At 31.6% G+C, this 24,063-nt stretch overlaps 2 protein-coding genes and 1 long non-coding RNA gene across 6 annotated transcripts; 2 read left to right on the top strand and 1 right to left on the bottom strand.

Annotated features, from left to right (window-relative positions):
- Positions 1-7,753: 7,753 nt before the first annotated feature.
- LOC101252160 (membrane-anchored ubiquitin-fold protein 6) lies at positions 7,754-12,648 on the top strand. 4 transcript variants are annotated; one of them, XM_004252500.5, is made up of 4 exons: positions 7,754-7,880; positions 8,320-8,474; positions 11,671-11,841; positions 12,431-12,648. In XM_004252500.5, the coding sequence occupies exons 2-4, from the start codon at positions 8,345-8,347 to the stop codon at positions 12,484-12,486; spliced, it is 357 nt and encodes a 118-aa protein (XP_004252548.2). In that variant the 5' UTR covers positions 7,754-7,880; positions 8,320-8,344; the 3' UTR covers positions 12,487-12,648. The 4 variants fall into 4 exon arrangements, with proteins under 4 accessions (XP_004252548.2, XP_010314464.2, XP_004252549.2 ...); XM_010316162.4 differs by having other exon boundaries at positions 7,805-7,942; positions 8,283-8,474; XM_004252501.4 differs by having other exon boundaries at positions 7,806-7,880; positions 8,283-8,474.
- A 1,251-nt stretch (positions 12,649-13,899) lies between these two features.
- LOC138337095 (uncharacterized) lies at positions 13,900-22,080 on the bottom strand. Its single transcript, XR_011213284.1, has 3 exons — positions 21,596-22,080; positions 14,635-15,570; positions 13,900-14,438 (listed from the first exon to the last, which is right to left on the bottom strand). It is a non-coding gene; the product is annotated as an uncharacterized lncRNA (long non-coding RNA).
- Positions 17,259-18,190, top strand: LOC101254367 (uncharacterized). Its single transcript, XM_004252585.5, has one exon. It carries the CDS (start codon positions 17,450-17,452, stop codon positions 18,101-18,103), a length of 654 nt encoding a protein of 217 aa, XP_004252633.2. The 5' UTR covers positions 17,259-17,449; the 3' UTR covers positions 18,104-18,190.
- Positions 22,081-24,063: the final 1,983 nt, after the last annotated feature.

Genomic DNA, 24,063 nt, shown 5'->3' with positions numbered 1-24,063 from the left:
AAAAAGAATTACTTAATACATATTGTATAATTTTTTGCCAAGAAGCTTCGGGTGAAACCCCTAAAACCTACGTGGGTCTACCCCTGGTCCCACCATTTCATTAAGGCATATGTTCATGTTTACAAGTCAACTTTCAGAAATTACGCGACTTTCTTGATTATTCATGTGTATTAATCCATGGATTTGACACCTTGGAGCACCCAAATTTTTTGCTTGAAAAACTTTATGATGACTTTCGTAATGAGTTGGGGAAGCATTACTTATAGTCCATTTCTTTAAAGCCTATTTTCACATTTATGAGTTGACTTTAATGAACTACACTATTTTCTTAGTTTTTCGTGTGTCCAATTTTTTTTTCTGAAAATACTTTATGAGGATCCAAAAACTTTTTTTGAAAAAACTTTATGATGGCCTCCATGATGAGTTGACTAAGCATTACATATAGCTCCACCATATTTGAAGGCTTATTTCCACATTTACGAGCCAACTTTAAGGAATTACGCTGCTTTCTCAATTTTTCGTGCGTATTAACTCATGAATCTGGCGCCTTGGAGCACCTAAGTTTTTAGTCTGAATTTTTTTTATGAGGACCTCAATGATGAATTGAGGAAGTATTATGTATAGTCCACCATTTTAAGACCTATTTCTCACATTTACGATCTAACTTTTAGGGATTACGCGACTTTCTTAGTTTTTCATGTGTATTAAATTAGCCCAAGGGTCTGACACCTTGGAGCATCCAAAAGAAAATTTCTGAAAATTTTTTATGAGGACCTCTGAACTGAGTTGGGAAAACATTACGTATGGTCCTGCCATTTTTAATGCCTATTTTCGCATTTAGAAGCCAACTTTTAAGAATTACCCAACTTTCTTTGTTTTTCATGTATATTGGCCCACCAATGAAACCTTAACGTTCTTGAAGAATTCTTGATCTTCCTCTTCTCTTCTTTTTTCTTCCAAGGCCTAAGCGTTCTCAAATTTTCTAAAACTGAATTTGGGACTTGGTTTTACTCCTAATAAACCCCTAATATGAATTAGGAAATATTAGGGTGAAAAAACTACTTTACACTTGCTAAAATTCAGATTGGACATTCATCTGTCCAACATTCCAATTTTTGAAAAACATATCTCCCTTACACGACATTGAAAATGCGCAAACTCGACTTTGTTGAAAAGATCTTCTTAAGGGCTTTCCAACCATATAAAGAACTCATCCTAACTTCTTATGAGCTGGAAGTTATGACCATTTGAAAATGACCAAAAACTCACTTTTATACTTGGAAATTTTTCAGATTTCCTTATTTATTTGCAAAAATAATTATTCTTGGTTTATTAGCTTATTATTAGTTATTTCTAGTTACGAGATGTTACATTTATGAGCCAACTTTAAGAATTTATGCGATTTTCTCAATTTTTCGTGTGTATTAACCATAGATCTGACGCCTTGGAGCACCTAAGTTTTTTACCTCTGTAATGAATTCGGGAAGCATTATGTATATTCCACCATTTTAAGGCCAATTTCTCGCATTTACGATCCAAATTTTAGGAATTACACGACTTTCTTAGATTTTTCATACGTATTATTTAGCCCATGAGTTTGGTGCCTTGGAGCATCCAAAAACTTTTTTTCTGAAAAAACTTTGGTCTATTCTATTTATATTTATAAATATAATAAAATTTACTACCCACATATTATAAATACGCACATCTAGCTTCTTAGTATTATACTTTGTTATAAAATGTGAAATGAGCTTCGCTTATTGTTGAAGCCATCACATTGATTTCTCTTTCTGAAAGATGTAAATTTTTTAATCTCTTTATCTTTTTTAATTTCTCGATCTGTAATTTTAGATCTAAACACTTTATTTTATATATGTATAATTAAATCTCAAAACAATGATGCTGTAGAAATAAAGAATGAAAAGACTTTACAAACTTCTATTGATTATGACTTCCTACAATCCACGTACTTTTTTTAGAGTTAATTATACATAATCCTAGAATTAAATGTTTGATATTCCTTTATAATGAAAAAAAAATTGAAGGTTAATTGCGACCTTCATTTATATTTTAACTTTATGGATTACTATTGTCTTTTCAATTTTTTTGTATTTTTTTTCTTTTGAATTTTGTCTTGTAAATGATTCGTGTGCTAGATAATAATATACATCTATTAGGTTTCCTTCATAATTATTACATTTTAAAATAAGCATTTTCATCTCGCTTTTGGCTCGGCGAGAGATACTATGCTATTATATTTTAATTTGTTACCTTACATGATGGTATCAAAGAGTAGATTTCAAATATTTGAACTTTTCTTGTAAAAATAAATGATATTATTGTTATTTAATTGGAAGATGACTTTTTATATTATAATTATTTAAAATATTTATGTCATTTTAGATACACACGTATTCAAGAACCAGTTACATAAGATAAAGTTGAGCAATTTACTAAAGTAATGGGATTTGTTAGTATTATTTTAATTTTAAAATAAATGATTGTGTGTTACGATAGTGTGTTAAGATTAGCTAATAGCAAATAGTTTGTGTATTTTGTAACGTTCTTAAATTTGGAACTGTTCAAATTGAATTTTGTCAACTTCAGTTAAACTTTTGTTCATTAATACGGTCAAATCTATTTATATTTATAAATACAATAAAATTTATTACCCACATATTATAAATACGCACATCTAACTTCTCAGTATTATACTCTGTTATAAAATTTGAAAGGGGCTGCGCTTATTGTGGAAGCCACCACATTGATTTCTTTTTCGTAAATTTTTTAATCTCTTTATCTTTTTTAATTTCTCGATCTGTAATTTAGATCTAAATGCTTTATTTTATATGTGTATAATTTAGGACTCAAAACAGTGATGTTCCTGAAATACAGAATGAAAAGACCTTACAAACTTCTGTTGATTATGACTTTATGCTATCCAAGTATTTCTTTTAGAGCTAATTATACATAACCCTAGCATTCATTGTTTGATATTCCTTTATAATGAAAAAATAAATATTAAAGGTTAATTGCAATCTTCATTTATATTTTAACTTCATTGATAGCTATTTTTTTTTCATTTTTTTTTAATTTTGTCTTATAGATGATTCGTATGTTAGATAATAATATACATTTTTTTAGGTTTTCTTTATAATTATAAAATTTTAAAATAAAGAGGTATTTTCATCTCTCTTTTAGCTCAGCGAGAGATACTATGCTATCATTTTTCAATTTGTTAGCTTACATGTTGTTATCAAAGAGTAGATCTCAAATATTTGAATGTTTCTTGTAAAAATGAATGATATTATTGTAATTTAATTGTAAAATAATCTTCTATATTTTAATTATTTAAAACATTTTATGTCAGTTTAGATAGATAATACATGCGTTGTACGTGTTCAGAAACTAGTTGCCCAAGATAAAGTTGAACAATTTACAAAAGTAATGGGGTATACTAATATTATTTCAATTCTAAAATAAATAATTGTATGTTACAATAGATGTGTTGAGATTAGCCAATAGCAAATAATTTGTGTATTTTGTAGCGGTATTAAGTTTGAAAATTTGTGCTAATATATTCCGTCTACTTTATTTAAACTTTTGTTCATTAATATGGTCTATTCTATTTATATTTATAAATAATATAAAATTTATTACCCACATATTATAAATACGCACATTTAGCACCTAAGTATTATACTCTGTTATAAAATGTGAAAGGAGCTTCGCTTATTGTTGAATCAAATTGATTTTTCATTTTGAAAGATGTAAATTTTTTAATCTCTTTATCTTTTTTAATTTCTTGATCTGTAATTTTAGATCTAATCCTTTATTTTATGTATGTATAATTTAGGTCTCAAAACAGTGATGCTTCAGAAATACAGAATGAAAAGACTTTACAAATTTCTGTTGATTATGACTTTCTGCAATTTAGGTACTTCTTTAAGAGCTAATTATACATAACCTCATTTTTTTCCTAATTGAAAATCTCGTAAATCTGATTGAGTTCAGATACATAACCTTATTTTTTTTCTTTTTTATCAGTATTCAAGTCACACATCAAATCACATGTTGAATCAACAAAATATGTTACTTTTATGAATAATTGTTGCATATCTTTTGCTTTTTCTCTTTTATCAGTATTCAAGTCCCATCAAATCCATTTATGATGAATCAAGGCGCTTTATTTGTTGCCTCAATGTATTAAGTATTCACACACGAACACATGCACGTACGAACGCACACACGTATGCATGGGTACACACGCACACGCACGTACACTAACAATCTAATTTTATATCTTCTTTCAGTATTCTCTAATTGAAAATTGTTTTCTGTTGTAAAGTTTTAAACTCATATTTAAATATATCGTGATTAAGTTTCATTTGTAAAATTGAAAACTTTACGATAGTAATTACCTTTCAAAAATAATTTTGAAAAATAATTAATTATACACGTTGTTTTTTACAAAATAACTAATACATATCTTTTTAATTTTTTATTAGGATTAGAGCCCCGTCAGAATTTGTGTTGAATCAATCCAATATGTCTTCTGCCTCAAGGTATTAAATATTTTCTCACACATATATATACATGATACTCTGCAGTCAACTTCTATAATAATGGTAAAATTATAAAATAATCACTCTTAGAATTCTTATAACTGAAAAATATTCATCTTTATGAAGTTTTAAATTTATAAGTAAAACTTTAATTTATTATTAATAGAGGTTCATTTGTATAATACAAAACTTCACGTTTATGACTAATTTACCACAAGCCATAATTTACCCCCAACGGTATGTTCATTATTTTATTTACAATCTTCTTTTTGACCAAATATTTAATATTTAGGAATATTAATTATATGAAGTTACAGTTAAATATCTCTATTACCTTTTAATTAGTAATAATAACTCAACATATTTATATAAATATGCGACTTTTATTGCTTCTTTTTCAATATGTGTACAATATCAATATCGATAGGCCTGTTATCCCTTCAATAAGAACTCCAAGAGGTCGTGGTTCAAGGGTACAATAATTAAATTTTATTTTTTTCTATATTACTTGACATATTTTTTATATTTGAAAATAATCAATTTTGTAGTAAAACATGTGTACAAACCCGCAAATCTCAATTTATTTATTTTTTCTAAATTTTCATGTTAGATTCAAATTATATATATATATGTTAAATAAATGCATGCAAGCTACCCACGAGGAAGAATGCCAAGATTAATGCGTGAATCTTTTTCACGTTCAGTATATCTATTCCCTAGTTTATTTATTTCGATTTGAATACTAATTTATGCAAGTAATTTCCTTCTAAAAATAATTATCTTAAAATGAAAAATATTTTGTTTAGGTAATTGTTCAAAAACATATTGCAACAACATATTTCTTGTTATTTTATGAAATGAATGCAGGCGTTAAATTGAGCTTTTGTAAGCCCCGAAACAGACTTCAATTACATGTGTGAAGCATCGTATTATTTCAAATCAAACAAGTGAGGAAGTCATAATCTTCATAACTAGCTTTCAATTGGGGAAGAGGAAGGAGACAAAACAAGGCTTTCTTCTTTCTTTCAGAGTGAGAAAGGGAAAGCAAACGAATCGAAGCAGGGAGACTCGTAGACGCTACTAGTGCAATGACTAGTCTAATCTCTTTTCGTAGCATCAACTTTACCTTTATATCTCCCTCGTCTAGTCGAGATTCTCTAACAGAAATGGATCAAATTTGTAGTTGTAGTTTCTATACGTCAATCCAATCTCGCTTCCATTCATCATCCGTTCTGAGGAAAGATTCTTGAATAACAGGTTAAGAATATTCTTATAAGTCCATATCCGTTATGTATGCTCCATTAAGAAAGTTCCTTACTTCGGCTAGTAAGGATTTTCATTTTAGGCAAGCAGGCTGCAACGCGAGTACCCCTTTTTTTTTTTTTTTACTTTAGCTACAATAGAGGAGATCTCCATTGGACTAAGTCTCAACGTGGCGGTGTACACCTAGCTTCATAACTGGGCTAGTCACTGGCTAGAGGGCGACCGACCTACCTAACCGGAGGCAGCCGAGAATGTTATGTAAAAAGGATCAAACCAAGGAGGATTCTATCCTAAAAAGAGAAGGAGGAGTAGGAGGAGTCAGTTTTCTTTGAAGATCGAGGAACATAGTTGTGGACAATTATGTCTTGTAAATTTCTCACATATACAAGCTCAAACTACAGCCAAGAGGGTGGAAGTTGTGTGTTTATAGTCACTCTCCTATATCCTATAATAGCATAATCATAGCAGAAAGCTTCCTGGCCCAGCCAAAAAAGCTGTTGCTGAGCCCGTAGAGACCGGAGCCAAGCCTGAAAGGGCGAACCAAGGAACTCAGACTGTGGAGCAGCAACCAATGATCCGATATCCACTAAATATTGAAACAACAAGAATGTAATTATATTCCGTCTCAATTTATATATTATTATTATTTTTTATTAGTCTGTCTTAAAAATTGAGGGAGCACGATATGAAGGTGTGCTTCAATTATATTTTATTTTTAATTCGTTTAAAATAAAAATTTGGTGTTGCAGGGCAAATCGTAACATTACATTTGAGAATGTTCAACCAAGGGATACTAGCTCATACCTTACGGACTTAAATCTGAATTTGGGTAAGCAATTTTTATTTATAATTTTACTTTGATATATACCTGCACACGTATCATTATTTATTTTGGGGTCGAAAAATTACATTTTTTTATTTATATTTCTTAGGGTATAAAAGATACAACAATTGAGGAAAAAAGACTGATGTGACTACACATTTGAAGATTCTTGTTGAATAAATTCTGAACAAATGTTATCTTAGGATGGGATTTATTTAATTTATGTTTTGCTAAACTTTTTAGCGTTATCATGTATGTTACATCTTTTTCTTGGCTTATCCTTTATATTATTTATCTATAATATTATGCAATTACGAAAAATGATACAATGAATTATTGCAAGTGCAACCTTTGGCCCCTTTAGTGATAACCGCTCAATTGTTCCACTACTCACAACGTCTATTGTGTTAGGTTGAAATGGTTACTAGATTACCCCTAGTTCAATCTCTAAGTCAAGCATTCACGCACAAAACTATCCACATATCGTATTTTTTCACGTGATACAATACAAGAATAATTTTCAAACGGATATATATACATATTAACAAAGATTATGAGAATCGTTACTGATATTATTTAATTATCATTGGATTTAAGGGTGAAGCTACATGCAAGCTAGGGGGTTCGAACTCCCTTCGTCGAAAATTACTCCGTGCATAGAACATTGATTTATTAATTTACGAGTATTATTGTATATATTTAATAACGAACCCTCTCGGCATAAGCTAAAAACTGTTTCAGTGATTAACTAGTTCAAGATTCTGTCAAATTTTCTTGGTTGTGCGAGTCCGATTCCCGATAGCATGGTGTTTCTACTTCCTATTAGAAATGAATTTTATAGATCTACCTATTTATATTCGATCAAACTCATTTATATCTGATTTAACCTGTCTCGTTTATATCTAGTTCAACTCGTCTCCATCACCGATTATATCCAACATCACTATAGACTTTAGCGATATTGTTACTCTATGAAACATAATTATCGATAATTAAAATTACTATCGCTAATTAATTGCTGATTTTTGGTGTAGTACAAAAATCCAAAAAGAGTATTAAGGACAGGAAAATGTGATAACTTTTCTATGTTTGGAGTCAAATTGCTAAATCTAAAACTTAAGGGACCTGATTGCAACTTTTCATGTTTCTATGTATTTGTGTTGTAGTGATTTTACTGCAAGTAAGAAGTGTCCTTTTTCAGATCATTAGATTTTGCCAGTTAGATTCAGGTTATAATAATCCTAACCCTTTTATTTCAAGATTCTTTCTATATCAATCAAAGCACATCTAGGTATTGATTATTCCTTTTTTTTTTTTGGTTTTATTGACACAAATTGTGATCTGGGTTCTTGTAATTTTGGTCAGTTTACATCAAAATTTTAAAAAAAATCATTTTTTTTTGAAACTTTCAATATGGAGAAAATTGTGATGTGGGTTCTTGTTATTTTGGTCAGTTTGAATCAAATTTATCTGTTTTAGTTTATAAAGTTTGAATCTTTATGGTTTATTTGGATCTAATTGTAAAGGGTCATGTTGATTTTTTAAGTGTTTTGTTCATTTCTTGTTTTTTTTTTATTTAGGTATTTTGATCTGGCTTGTTTTTGTTATTTTGTTCTGTTTTCTTGATTCAGTGAGGAAAATTTGAAGTGGGAATTTGTTTGTGTTTAGTGGTTGATGAAAATTTGATTGTTGAATGGCTGTACAAGAGCTGGTTGAGATCAAATTTAGGCTTGCTGATGGAAGTGATATTGGGCCAAATAAGTATGCATCTAGCACTACAGTGGCATCTCTCAAAGATAAGTTGATTGCACAGTGGCCAAAAGGTTGTGAAATTTCTTCACTATTATACTTTAATTTGCAGATTTTGGTGTTTAGCTATATTCAATCACTCCTTTATTTCTTCATTAGTCTGATTGGTGATTGCAAGGGTTGTTTGGTAGCTGGTTAGAGTTACGTAAGTGTTAGTAATATATTACAGAGATTTTTACATATGTAGGATTTAGTACCAAGATAGCTCGCCTCCAAACCAGCTACCGAACGACCCCTGATTGTCGTATTAACTAGAGAACTTATTTTATTTCTTCAATTATAGTAAAATGCTTCGAAACAAAGAATGTATAAGTGGGCATCTGAGGCTGTGGCTTAGTAGTCAATGACGCGGTTTTAGCACCATGAGGTCTCAGGTTCAATTTCCAGCAAAGACAAAAACCACTAGGTGATTTGTTCCATCTGTGCCACTCTTGGTGGATAGAGTTACCCGTTACTTGATACCTGTTGCTGGTGGGAGGTGACAGGTTTTCAGTGGAATTAGTCGAGGTGCGTGAAAGCTAGCCCAGTCACCACAGTTATTTAAAAAAAAAAGGAGAGGATGCATAAGTGGTAAGGGGCCATTGACTTCTTCTTTTGTGACAATAGCTGTGATGTTGAATAAGGAACGAAATTTGGTTACCCTTTTGCTACCACCCTGTTGAAATTAAGCTTGAAGAGCTGAAAGTTCTCTGGACCAACAATGCACCACGTCGGTTCTGCTCCATCTTGATTATGCCGAAAGAGACATACCACATGGATAGTGACCTTTGTCCTGGTATGTATGTCAAGTATTTGTTGCAGAAGCAATTATCCATCAGCTTGTTGCCATTTGGGCTGCTCTAATTGGATTGCATTAGGAATTTCTTTGTGGTTGTGTGTGGAACTGCCCGGGAAATGATTCCGCACAAACGTCAGGATGACGAAGACTAGATCTCTTTGAGAGAAACGATGAATGGACGAGGATTGAGACTCAGATTTTTGGCGCCTCCTTAATACGAAGATGGGTTCCAAAGACTATTATGCCAACAAAGTTTGTCTAGCAAACTTCTGCAACTTAGTTGTATAGTCTGTCCTTTTAACTACTAGGGGTTGTTTGGCAGGAGGTATTAGAGAAAATAATACATGTAAGCTTTGGTATTATTTAGTCTCTTGCCCATCTTTTGGTTGTTCAGCGCATCTCTTCGTTCTTTTGCCATGCCCAGTCTTGTGAGCTCTCTGTATAACAGGAGGGGAGCATTCTGATACTTGAACGGTTGAATAGATAACTAGAGGAGATAAAGGAAAAGATAAAAGCGGGCGATAGAATTTTAGTGATTAACCTGCGGACTCCATGGGTTTTACATTCGAAAATCCTTCATTCAAAATATCAATAACAGTTCAAATGAAATGTTTTTCCAATACATTCCTTATTTATAGATTCCAGTTAGCTTATGTTAGAAAACCGAACCCGACTCTCCTCCGTACCAAAAAAAGAAAGATGTTGGTTGAGGACTAGACTTTATTTTTACTGCAATACCTACTTTGAGTAAAATTCCTTGATTTCTTCAGCTCTATCTCTCATTTTTCCTTTACTGTAAATTAGACGGCTGCTGTGAATTCAGCAACTAAACTGCTTCAGCATGACTACTTATTCTGAGTTGGATTATTGTCTTCGTCACTTGTCGAGTATCTTTCCCTGCCTCCACTTCTCTTGTTTACACTCTCCGTTCCAGTTTAAATGTCTTGCTTTCCTTTGTAGACTAAACCAACATCCAACATGGAAATTTTAAGACCACAAGATTTAAAGGACTACACACATCTTTAATGTAAGACCACAAGATTCAAAAATCTCCCTTTGTTTCTTAAACATCGTGCCTACTCAAACCAAGACAGCTAGATTGCAACGGAGGGAGTAACTCACTGTTAAATTAGCTGACTGCAATGAGTTTTGCAACTAAGTAGCTCCAACACTAGTACTTAAATTCTGAACTTGTCAAGTAACTATAATAGTAATTTATCACTAGAGATTGAAACGTCAAAAAGATTTTAACTTGGAGAAATAGATTGATTAGGTTTAAAAATGAACTAGCAAATGAGTGGGATGTTATGGAATTTATATGGCTGATATGATGGAGACTGGAGAGAGCTCACACAAACGGTGTTGGAGCAACCAACATATGAAATTCTACCAATTGATATTGAAAAGAAACTACAAAACTTCAAAATGTAGAGCGATCTAAATACTCTTATTATTTCTGGCTTCAAAAGGGACACTTCCTTGTATGATTAAATGGAAATTTTATGTTGTCAACTTTTGACGGTATCGTTTTTCTATGTTCTTTACGTTGTTGGGAAATAATAATCCCACCCAGGAATAATACTCACGAATAAATAGCAAGAACAGGGGCCAGTAAGGAATTGCCACAATATTATTCCTGGGTGGGATTATTATTTCCTGCCTCTTTCACATAGGCTCTAGAACAGGGGCCAGTAAGGAATTGCCGCTGGTCTGAATTAGCATAAGGTGCCATCAATCGATAGAACATGTGAGATCTAAAAGCGAAGACACTTGCAGAACAGATGAGATTATCCAATATCAATGACTAATACTCCCTCAGTTTCAATTTTTTGCTTTTTAGTCCGTTAAAAAGGAACTCTCTGTTTCAATTTCCCCCACGACATGTTTAAGATCGCAAAATTAAAGGACATCATACGTATCTTAGTTTAGGATCACAAGATTCAAGGACATTTTGATACATTCTACCTATCTTTACTTTGAAACCAGAAGATTCAAAAGTTTTCTTTACTTCTTTAACTCTGTGTCAAGTCAAAACCAGTCAAACAAAGTGAAATGGAGGGAATATTATTTATGTCAAAATATTAGTTCTAGAACTATGAATTGTTCTTGTGTTTCCAAATCTTCTTGTATGTAATTGAGCCAATAATCTAGAATGGATGAAAATTGAGCCACATTTACATATTATTTGTTTCTTTGCTCTAAAGCCAAAGAGAATGTATGATTCTCGCTACTCTTAAGGAATGAAAAGGATAATTTCAGACTAATATTTGCATTGTCGGGTTTGCAAGAAGTGCATGTCATATGGTGCTGCTATTTTCTCTTCTTTTTTTTTTTTAAATTTCCGCATGTCCAGAAAATCTTAGTAAGCTCTCAAACGTTTTCTTTACCAAGCATGCCTCAAATAACTCGGCTAAAAGATCTTACTGTGGCAGATAAGGTTAATGGTCCAAGGACAACAAATGACGTGAAGCTTATAAATGCTGGAAGGATCCTTGAAAATAGTAAAACTCTAGGTGAATCCAGACTTCCAGCCGTTGAAGTTCCAGGAGGTGTCATCACTATGCATGTTGTTGTACGGCCCCCCGTTAATGATAGAAACAATGGTAAGTTGCTATATTTTGTACTTCTAGTTCTAGCTCATAAATCATGGTTCAGTGTTATGTATCAATGAACGCTCTAATGCATTGTGCTGTTGTCTTTTAGAGTTGTGCTATCGTGTTTTAGAGGTCTTTTAACAGTATGCATAGACTAGATAGGACGAGTCAGCTAAGGGATCGTTTGATAGCTGGTTAAAATTATACAGGTATTAGTGATGTATGCGTCATTATTCTATCTTCTACCCCACCTTAGTTATCGAAATTCCAAGCCACATGTCGTATTAATTTTATACGTGAATAACTTATTTCCTAACTAGCTTCCACACATTGTTTAGCTTATATATACCATCCAGCATGTTCCACATTTATGCATCTGTGAAAGCTTGTAAGACATGTTTTAGACTTGCGAGTTATTAACTTGCTTAGAATGTATGTTATGGGTTTGCTTGATTTAGACTAGTGGCTGCCAGTCACTAGGCCTTAGGAGTTTGTATCATGACGAACTTAGTATCAGAGCACTAGATTAAGTGATTCTCGAGCCCTGAACTTAGTATGAAAGCGTACTAAATACTTTTTGTTTACACATTTGTCACAGATAAGCTGAAGGATGATTCGCTTAAAAAAGGCGGGTGTGCTTGTACAATCTTGTAATTCAGTAATGGAATTGTTCCACTTCTGTTATATTTCATGGTGCTATATAATTCTCAGTTGGAGAGTCTTTTTTGGATGCATTAACAAGTAAAACTTAGTGAAAAAAAAAGATGTAAAAATATGAAAAAGTTTGAAGATAAAGATACACCATTATGCTCCTAATTTTTTTGATTCATAAAGGAGGGATACCATGTAGTCTTTTGGTATATATGCTAGAACTACAGAAAGGGGAACACTTTATTTTGTGAAAGAAAAATAAATTCCACGTCAGCAATATATGTCCAAAATATCGTTTGAATTGGTTGTGTGACTTTGTAGATAAAATGACAGTGACAGATATTCATCGGTGGAGGACGGACAAAGTTGAGTGACTTTTTGCGATAGAAGTTGTTAGCTGAGTAACCGTTGAGAGGCGTTCATGTTACAAAATGAAATTGAGCAACTTTCTATGATGAAAGTTAGTTATTATACTTTGAATGAATGACTGTTTGAGAAATTAACTCGAAGAATGTAATAATTCACTGAGCAAATATACTTGAAAAGCATTTGCATATAATCTTAATTAATGATCACTTTAACAATCAAACAATTACGCTAGTTATTTTTTACTATTATATACTATCTTTGTAATCACATATTACAGGTTTGCTCCTTGCACAACTAAGCAATTGTGTAGTAACATAACTAACTTTCTTCCCTAACCAAGAGCAACATTTTCCAGAATTATAAGTTTTGTTGTCTTCTTCACTAACCAATTTCTTGTTAGTCGTTACGATTTTCGATGTCGTCTTGATCATCTTCTCCATATGAAGTTTTTGCATGACATGAATTTGTGCCATGGATGCTCTAAGTTACTAATATTGATAGTTGTTTGTGAAATTATCGTTTCTTCTATTTATTTATATACTAATACTACCCCTTGGCTACTCGGATAGCAAGGGAACTTTGAATCCAAAGAATCCCAAAATGAGATTTTTGTCTGCGCAAGACTCATTTCTTCTTAGCATCACCTTTTAATTTGGTGATGGTTTGATTCCTCAACTTGTAAACCCCTCCAAATCAAAACTTATCAGCTATATATGAAATTTAAGAAAATCCCATGAGAGAAAAATAAGGATTGCTTTGAGGTTTGATGAAATCTTGAACCATTTTTGCCATAGAATTCACCCAAAATGATCAATCAATAACCAAAATTAATATAGACTCAATTCTACTTATTTTGAACCAAAACAGAAGCAATAGCTCCGATCACTAACAAATATTTATATTTTACACTAAACAAGATTTGAAGTTTCATCTTTTGGAAGATTCAAATCAATTTCATCTTAACTTTTTATTCTGCTAAAACAAAATTTGGCAACCCCATATATTCAACTTTCCACATGACATGATTAAGACCACAAGATTCAAAAATAAAAAATGAAGCGTATATAGACAGAAGAAGGAAGTATGAAATGCTACTGTTTGTGTAAACAAATATAGGAACATATACAAACAAAATCTTTCATGTGTTTCGTTCTCTGAAGTGGCCGTGAGTACATTCTGCTAACAAAAAATATAAAGAACTATCATTTATTTTGTGGATAGAACTTGTTGCAGGAGTCACTGCTGCTTACGAAAAAATAATCTGTGTTTAACAACTCTCTCTTTTCTTGAAGTTCCTTGGCTTTAGATCGGAGTTTTTGCAGTATGAGAGCTTCCTTCTTGTTGAAATCTTCAGCAGATATTATGACCTTCTTTTTTTTGAGATTCCTTAGCCAGACGGGCCTCATTATAGGCTGCTACTTTTCTACTTCGTTTTTCATTTGCTCTCTCTGCAATCTCTTTCATTTGCTGTCTCATCGTATTTCTACGTTCTTCCTCAACTTTTCGAGCGAGAGCAAGTCTTTTTGGGTTGGTGGCATGTTCCCGTGCCTGCAAGTCATCCATCATCTTCCTTTTTTTAGACTTCTCTGTAAAAGAAAAAAAAAAGAGCATGTAACGCAAATGTAGCTTATTGTTCTTAATCAAAGAAACAAACCATTCAGTCTTTCGTAGGGGTGGGGGCAATTGTCCTGATTATAAGATAAACGTACAGAGAACCCAATAACACAAATTTAGAAGTACTGTTTGATATGCATCTCCATGAAGAATTCAAGATACACATACCTTCATTTTCTGAAGGAACAAACGTACGTTCAGACTTTTCTCCAGAACTTTGTTCTGCATGAGGTGGACGTCCATCCATGATCAACAAACAGAAAATGTGAAGAAACTATAATGAAGAAGATGAAAATTTGAGAGAAAAACGTAGCAGATTGTGGAGTCTACCTGATGAGGGTATTTATACATTCTCTTAAAGTAACTACCTTACTGATAAATCCGTTATAACCAATTAACTGCCAACTCTTCTTGGTTGAGTTTGGCAATGCAATTTTGAAGAGAAATGAAACATTAGACAATTTTGGTATTAAAAGTGAAGTAAATGATTTATAAATAATTTATCTATACTATACGAAATTCATTACTAATATCATTCTTCTGATAAATCACATTCTGTAACAAGTAAAAATGACATAAAATCCGTGCAAAAAAATCATTTACAATAATATCGTATATAATTTAAACTCGTGAAATTTACTTGTTATTTTACATCGTTGGTGTATATACTTTCTTCCTAGTCATATAGTGTTTGATGGTTTTGCCTGTACACAACTCCAATAAATTACTTACTCCTAACCAATTTTATTTTATTTTTTGATTAATTACTCATAATTAAAGGATTTAAAATTATCCTTTAACTATTTGAAATAAAGCACATATGCCCTTTAACTATGTTTTGATTCAAAATTACCCTTTCATGTCTTACTATGGGATCACTTTTACCCTTCCATTTAACGAAATAAGATATGACATTAACGGAATAAGACGTGGCATTCAAAGTTTTAATTATGATGCCAAAATAGAAGTTCACCTCATATACGGATATACCTAACAGTAACTCTGGAAACTAATTAACTTCTTACACACAACATATAATCTTTTTGTATTTTAAACATGTCACCCCTGCATCAATCTTGCCAAAATCTGGTGAATATATCAACCCTGCAGAACATTAACAAATCATCAGCAAAGCATATATGGATCAGTCCAAGTCTTTTGTATCTGGGATGAAAGTGGAACTGTTTGTTCTTAGCTAGTTGTAGGGGGTGTATATTCGGGGTTGGTTTGGATTTTTGAAATATCAAATCAAATTATTTGTTTTGGATTTTTGAACTTATAAACCAAACCACACCAATAAAACTCGAGTTTTTCAACTTCGGTTTCTTGGGGTTTCTGCGAGTTTTTTGGTTTTTTTTTTTTATAACATATTCATACAAACATATAATTTACTTGTACTTCAAAAATTTCTTTAATCCTATCAAAATATAACTATCTAAGTTATTTCTCAATAAAATAACAAAAACTATGATATGATTAATGACACTAAAATATCCAACACAAAAATAATAATAAAATCGCTTAAAACAAATATTGCAAATTAATAAGTCATAATGAAATTGATCATAATTTAAAGTACTAAGTCATGCTAAAATAAGTTTAATAAGTATTAGTTACATGACTAAATATTAAAAGAAAGTAAAATTAAATCATGCATTTATTTAAATCTATGTAACACAAAAAAATAAATATTTAATATTATTATCATTCTTAGTGTTGAATTGATTTTCTTTTTGCATTAGTATTAATTCGATTTTATACACCCCTGCTAGCTGCATCATCTCCCTATGAAGGTACTCCATGGCAACAACAAATAGCTCTCCTTTATTTTAGTTGATATGTTTTTCATCAAATCAACATTTTAAAAAATAATTGACCTATTTAATTCATTATACTTATGCATGAACGAAATAAATATATAAAATTATGTAAGAATTTATGAAGATTATAAAAGAAAAAATTTAAAGATCTAATTCCTTCATATTTTTCTACTAAACAAAATTCAATGATTTTCTTGTGTGCAATTGTTACCTGAGAAATTGAAATTTCTAATTAAATTATATGAAAACTTTGAGTAATTATTTTCATAAAAGTATTCGAATAAATTTGTAAGGTTGACAAAAGAGATGGTAAAAAAGAAAAATTCATGATTAAGAAAAATTCATTTATTTTTCTACTAAACAAAATTCATGATTATTTATTTTCCTTGATTATTTATTTTTCTCATATAGTTACATGAGGAAAATTAAGAAAAAGGGGATTTAAATAGTGCAATTTCAAATTGAAATAATAAAAAATGAGTTGCATGGAAGATTGGAGAGATTTTTTTTCCAGTAACAGTGATTAATATATAGAAGAAAATATGTAGACAGCTTATTTTTTTTACGGATTATTCCACGGCAACTTGATTCCATAAGTTATAACTGCACGTTTTTTGCCTCTTTTCTTTCTTTCTAAATAGTTATATAGAATAAAATAAAAATAAACCATGATTGTTACCATTTCAGGGAAGTTGATTCCAAAAGTAACTACACGTTTTTGCTTATTTTGTAAAAAAATAAAATTGAAAACAAAAGTTATATTAACCGTAGATAACTTCTCTATTTATAATAAAAAAAATATAAAAAATAAAAACTATTACTGTCGTCTATTTTTACTACTAGTCTTGTTTTCAAAAGTCAATTTGACTAATTTTAAAACTGAATTAAATAATATTAATTTAATATTTTAAACAAAAAAAAAAATAGATATTCAAAAAACTATAAATTACAAATTTTTCCCTATCAAAAAAAATTATAAATGTTAGTCAAAGTAATAATAAGTTTACTAAAAAAGAAAATTCCTAACTGATTAGGAATCGAAATAACAGGGTAGTTAGAGTGATTGTAGGATTAAGTAAAATTAATTGAAACCTATAAATAAAACCTTAATTTCTTTTTATGAATCCTCCTAATAATAATATTTAGAAATTTAGGGTTGTAGCATGGATATTGAAGTCGATCATTACAGTGCTTTAGATTTGCCCTCTGGCGAGGAAGGGGCAAAGCTTTCTGAAATCGATATATCGAAAGCGTATCGAAAAAAAGCATTAGAATTGCATCCAGACAAGAGACTCGATGATCCAATTAACGCTCACTTCAATTTTCAAAAGCTCAAGGCTTCCTATGACATTCTCAAGGATCAGAAAAAGAGGAGGTTGTTTGATGAGATGATCCAACAACAACAACAAAAACAACAACAATCGAAGCGTAGAAAGATGATGTCAGAGCCTATATTTGTACCTGATATTAGTTTGGCTCGATTAGAAGAGGAGGAACGAATTGCTATAAAACTTCTTGGTGAAATTGCTAGGATTCGTGAAATATTGATGTCAAAGAAAGAGTCATCAGAGATGTTTGTTGACAAGGAAAGGGTGCTTAAGGTATCATGGAGTAAAAGCAGTGAAGATTATACTTGCCAAAGATTGAGAGAGTTATTTAGTAATTTTGGTGAGGTTGAACATGTAATCATGAGTTCGAGTTCTAAGAAGAAGAAACGTTATGCTCTGGTTGAAATGTTATCTAAAGACCATGCAGCTAAAGCCGTCTCTTCTTGTGTCTTGCCTGGTCTCTTAGTTGTGCCTCTTGCTGGCTTATAATTAGGTTTTTTTTTTTTTTGATACATTAGGTTTCTTGTATATATATATTAATGGTTTAAATAAAGGTTGAACAAGTTACTAATTTTCTGATTTGGAATCTGACATTAGGATAGTAATTCTATAGTACATAGCATAGAAACATAGAAATTACCTTCTATTATCTGAGCATGAGCCAATACCTGTAATTTTCATCCCACAAGTATAAACTATAAACAATGAAGAAATACATTGATTGTCAATCTGTTTTTCCCCATAGGAACATGTGGTATCAGATTGTTATGACATGTAACATTTAGCATCGATATTAGCAAAGGGGAAACTAACACACTAAGGGAGAAAGTAAAGCAACAGCATTTTCAACTTGGATGATCATTCATGCGCCAGACAAACAAAGCTAAGAAATAACACGCCAAAGGGAGTAAAGGAACAAATATTATCACTTTCACTGTGAACGGCACCGTCATGAGCACAGACTAACCTATTCAAATACTAAAAGAGACGCAACATTTTGAACTTGAATAGTCAGTCATGGGCAGAGGAACAAAACTGCCCACAATACAGACTCAGAGTTCGAACACCATCTTTGTCCATGTGCTTTCTCATTACTCTAAAACAAGTCAATGCAGAAGCAATCCAATATAAGAGAATAAAAATAGCATTCAGCTTTAAAATTCAAACTTTACGGTTGTGTGTTTCTTTCCACCCAGTCGAAGCTTCTAAGTTAGAAAGAGAAAAAAACATTAATTCCATCTCCGAGGAGAAAAAACTTTTCTTTATAACGAACTTACTATGGTTTTGCCACAACCCCAACCCCAACAAATTTCTTGGGAGAATAAGCTATGCGAATGAAGTAAATTATTCTGTTTCTCTTTCTAGTAACTATAGGTTTGAATTATCACCCTTGGTCCTTTCCAAACCCTCTCATTCAGGTGGCATTGGAGATCTATATAATGGCACTTCGTGAAATTTCAGATAAACTATATCAATCTATCACCTATATTTGCACAACGGAATTTGAAAACTCTCAGTCTCAATCAAATCCTCAACCCAAATGCAACATAATTGATTTTCTAACATAATTATCCATGAAATCCTACAATACGCATAGCAATCAGCATAACAGTGTAGGGATCACTTTTGGAGAACAGATTGAACCACATGCACTTGTCAACTTGCCTAAAATTCACCCCTTGTTCTAAAATATCAAAGTGGAAACATTTTACTTAACATGGGACAAGCCCCTCAAAAAACAAAAAAAAACATCACATCACATAAAGGCTGAATATATAAACATATCCCTAAACTTGTTGGGTTTTACCCTTCAGGTACCCTAACTACGTCATTTTCCTATTGAATCATTGAACCACCTATAATTTGTTCCTTTTAAACACTATTGACTGATGTGGCACAGAACTTCAACAAATATTTTTTATTGATAGTGCGGGTGAGATCCACCTTTCCCACATGAAAATTGCAACCAATCAAACTTCAATCCATTTACACATTAGCGCCACATATTCATTTACCAACCCTAAAAACCTAAAGCCCCATCATCCCCCCCCCCCCCACAAACACTTTTGAACCCACGTGCATTGGTTCTAGATGAGAAAACCCTAAAATTTGGTCTTCTTTCAGTGACATTTATGCGATTTACGACTAAAATTCTCAAATTTTGAAGTGAATTTAAGTGTTTTATTAAAGGTATCATCGAAGATTGCAGAAAAATTTGGAGTTCAATCACGATTTTCAAGTTAAATCTAGTGAGGTAAGTTCATTTCCTAATTTCTATGTCATTTTATTGTTGAAAAGATAACTTTGACATTGGAACTTGATGATTAGGAAGGGATCAATGAAAAAGAGATATATTATGATGAACAACTCCAACTTAATGATGAAGAGGAAAAAAAAGGAGAAATAACAGAAAAAGGGAAGAAAATTAGGGTTAAAAGTGGAAGATGATCGTAGGTGGGTGGTTCAGGGATCGACATCAGCGCCTTCAAAAAATCTTCACGCATTCAAGTGACGTGAGATCACATTTTTTGCCACATCATCCAACAATGTTTAAAAAGAACAAATTATGGATAATTCAAGGATTCAATAGGAAAATGACATAGTTGAGGTACCTGAAGGGAAAACCCCCACAATAGTTTGGGGGATGCTTATGAGTTACATCAAAGTTGTACGATTACAGTCAGACAAGGAAATACAAAGTAGCCTATCTAAAACTTAAAAGTATGCAAGATAGTAGAGCCAGGATTTCCACCACGAGGATTCAAAACATAAATAAGTAAACACACAAGAAGTTAAGACCTACTATTTACAAAAACAACATACCCAATGTATCCCACAAGTAGAGTCTAGAGAAAGTAGTGTGTGTACAGTCTTACCCCTGCCTTGTGAGGTAGAGAACTATTTTCAATAGACCCTCAACTCAAGTAATCAACATGCAATAATGAAGAAAAGAGCAATAGCAACAAATATGATAACCAAAGCAAAGGAAACACAAGTAATACTAAAATCAAAGAGTGAGAGAATAAGAAAGTAATAATAATGGAAAATTACGCGGTTACGCAAACTTATACTATTTAAATACTAATCATAGCTATAGTTTGCTATAATTACCACTCGTGACTAACATTATACATTAATTACGTGGGTGACTTCGAGTTTGTATAATTAGTCACGTTTATATATGTATAATTCATCAGAATATATAAATACATATGTATAATATACAATTATTTAACCTATATACATATACAATTCACCTCTTTCCCACTCTCTGCCCTCTCTCGCTCGCCTCTCTTCTCTCCCTCCCAATCTCGCTTGTCATCTATACAAATGCATATGTATAATATACAATTATTTAACCTATATACATATACAATTCACCTCTCTCCAACTCTCTTCCCTCTTTCGCTCGCCTTTCTCCTCCCTCTCCCAGTCTCTCTTGCCTCTCTCCTCCCTCTCTCAAGCTCGCTTTCCATATATACAAATACATATGTATGATATACAATTATCTAGCCAATATACATATACAATTCACCTTTCTCCCACTCTTTTCCCCTTCTCTAGCTCTATACTCTCTCCCCCAGTCTCGCTCATCTCTCTCTTCCATATAACATGTAGCTACAGATTATAATTATCAAGTTGTAGCTATGGAAAGTAATTGGGCTACTTTTAAGTGGCTATATGTGAAAGTTCCCTAATAACAATACCTAGACTACCACTAATCTACTCCAATCCTCGACCTCCATAAACCTCCTACATAGCGTCATGTACTCGGTAAGTTGCACATGTGCTAAGTCCTACTTAATCACCTCTCTTTATACTTTTTCAACCTACCTCTACCTTTCCTTAGACCTTAGCAATACTGTAGTAAAGCATAAGACTTTAGTCTCCATTTTGCCTCTTAAAATATTACAGGATGCACTAAACGCTTCACACAAACAGAGTAAAATTGAAGGAGAAAGGCAGAAGAAAAATGAGTACCTGGACACAAGATCGACCGAAGACGCGAATCATTGGACGATTCCATGGTAATTTAGGAACCTAGGTAAGTATATTACTTCGCTTCCATTTCCTAATTCAACTACTCTTTTTGTTCTAGAATCGTATTTCCGCCGGAGCTTCTCTCTGCTCCGCCTCAAGGCGGTGACAGTCGCCGGTCTCCGCCTTCAGGTTCACTTTCGTCACCGTCGCCATTGGCGTAGGAAAAGATTCGAAATGCTTTGGGGCCTAGAAGAAGATGGCGGCAAATTCGACCCGACTCGGTCCGATTATCTCTGGCCAATGATTTACATAATATACGTAGAATATATACTAAATATACATTATGACATACTTAGAAAACATATTTTATATATTATGGTATATTCAAAAAATATAATTTATTTATTCATGAGCTATATATTACATTAGCTATGTATCATGATATACTCAAAAAAGCTAACTATAAATTAACTTATCCGATTAAGTATATTATATGACCTGACTCGATCCAATTTCATATGGCCAATAATTTACATCTCAAAATCATTGAAAATATATCCGGATTATACATTAAAAAAATATTGAATATACATTGTGACTCAAAAAAATTATAATTTACCTGTAAATTATTATCTATTATGATATATTCAATATGTTAAATATAAGTTAATTATAAAAAAAAAAATTGTATAAGTTGGACTAAATAGATGGTAAATAAAGTTTATGGACTCATATTTTACACAAGTATTTCATAAATATGTGGGTCAATAATCAATTCAAATTTGGAGTAGTTATGATTTTATGGATTAATTTTATCAAATTCAATCATAAATATATGATAAATTCATCAAATCAACCTTGATTTTGACAATAAAACTTACTTTATTCACTTTAAACAACTTTTAAATGAGCTAAATATATTTGGTGGCAGGTATTGCAATTTGCATGTTGATAAAACTTAACATGGAAAATTTAGATGAGTGTGACGGAAAGTGGGAATAAAAATCGGGTTGAGTCTTAACCCATCCAAGTTTACTTTGAGCTCAAATGAGTTGGGCTCAAATGGGCTAAAAACGGATTGGATTTTGACCCGTCCAATTTAACCCAATTAATCTTAATAACTTAACAATTAAGGGGTTCATTTAAATCATCTAATTAGTCAAATATTTACATTATATATTAGATACATTTGTTCTAATACGTATACATAATAAATAATGTGAATCACTCAATAAAAATTCTACATTCGCTGATGACAAAAACAACTATCTTTCAACGTAGATAACAACAACGTAGCCAATTCTTCCTCAAATGCATTATTCCTACTTCTTTCATCTTCAACTTTCATGTGTTTCTCAAACACATTTTCAGATATAACAACATTTCTACAAAGTGGACATGTTGATTGCCCTTTCTCATGCATTAACCATTTCTCCAAACAATTTTCATGGAACATATGATTACAATTGTTAAGCTTTCTCCCTTTATCTCCATACTTGAATTCTGATAAACATATCGCGCATTCAAGTGATTCTTCATCTCTAATTAAACATCTTATTCTTCTACAAACAAATTTAGAGCTCTTCTCATCTATATTATCCTTGTACCTATTTCTCTCTAGTTGTCTTTGTCTATATGAATTCAAGTAAGCAAAAGTTGCTAACATGATGAATTTTAATAAATTAGGTAACCATGAATAAAAGAAAGTGGTGATAAGTTCATTGAAATAAAGGTTTAGTTTAGTGAAAGCCTTCATTTTTAATTTTTTTTGGTATAAGATAATGTTTTTAGTGGAATTAAAGAAGAGCTTCTTTTTTATAGGTACAAAAGGCATGGTGTTACTTCGAAAGATTACTATGCAGTAATATTTTTTTAATGTTGTACTAATTTGACTTATTACATATATAGCTTCCTTTGTTGATCATGCGTTTTTTATTTATTTTTATAAAACACATTTAATACATATATGATATCTTTTTTTAATTTAATTAATCATTATCTAGAACTAATAATTTATCCAATTAATTTAAATTCATGTCATGCAGGGTCTGTAAAAGAGAAGTAAATTCTATTAAAGAAAATTGCTTTGCAAATTCATGACCTCTGAATTTAGAGGCGGAACCAGAACTCTCAATAAAGAGGTGCAAAATCTGAAGAAATAGACACACAAAGTACTTGAAGGGGATTCGATATCTAAATATATATAAATATAATTAATTATTATCAGTCTTATTTGGCTGACAGTGTGCCTGGTTGACTTTGTTTGTTGTTAAAAATTAAAAAAATTATGTCATTTGGCTGTTTTATATCACTAAAATCTAAGGGTTTATAAAATGAAATGAAAATTATCAAGTCTCATGTTTAAATTTCACTAAAAATAAAAGTACAAATGATATGTTAGTGAAATTATTCGAGGTGTGTACAGATAAAAATTAGTCGAATATCATTAATTTCTATAGTTTGAATCT

Source organism: Solanum lycopersicum, chromosome 12, assembly GCF_036512215.1.
Source record: "Solanum lycopersicum chromosome 12, SLM_r2.1".
Taxonomy (NCBI): Eukaryota; Viridiplantae; Streptophyta; class Magnoliopsida; order Solanales; family Solanaceae; genus Solanum; species Solanum lycopersicum.
The sequence above is the reverse complement of the archived record's forward strand: the minus strand, read 5'-3'. Positions and strand labels throughout refer to the sequence as shown.

Excerpts from the sequence above, each read along its gene's own strand:
- LOC101252160 (XM_004252500.5), top strand. The coding sequence starts at position 8,345 with ATGGCTGTACAAGAGCTGGTTGAGATCAAATTTAGGCTTGCTGATGGA. Across the intron at positions 8,475-11,670 it reads GATTGCACAGTGGCCAAAAG|ATAAGGTTAATGGTCCAAGG; the intron begins GTTGTGAAATTT and ends TTACTGTGGCAG. Across the intron at positions 11,842-12,430 it reads CGTTAATGATAGAAACAATG|ATAAGCTGAAGGATGATTCG; the intron begins GTAAGTTGCTAT and ends CATTTGTCACAG.
- LOC101254367 (XM_004252585.5), top strand. The coding sequence starts at position 17,450 with ATGGATATTGAAGTCGATCATTACAGTGCTTTAGATTTGCCCTCTGGC.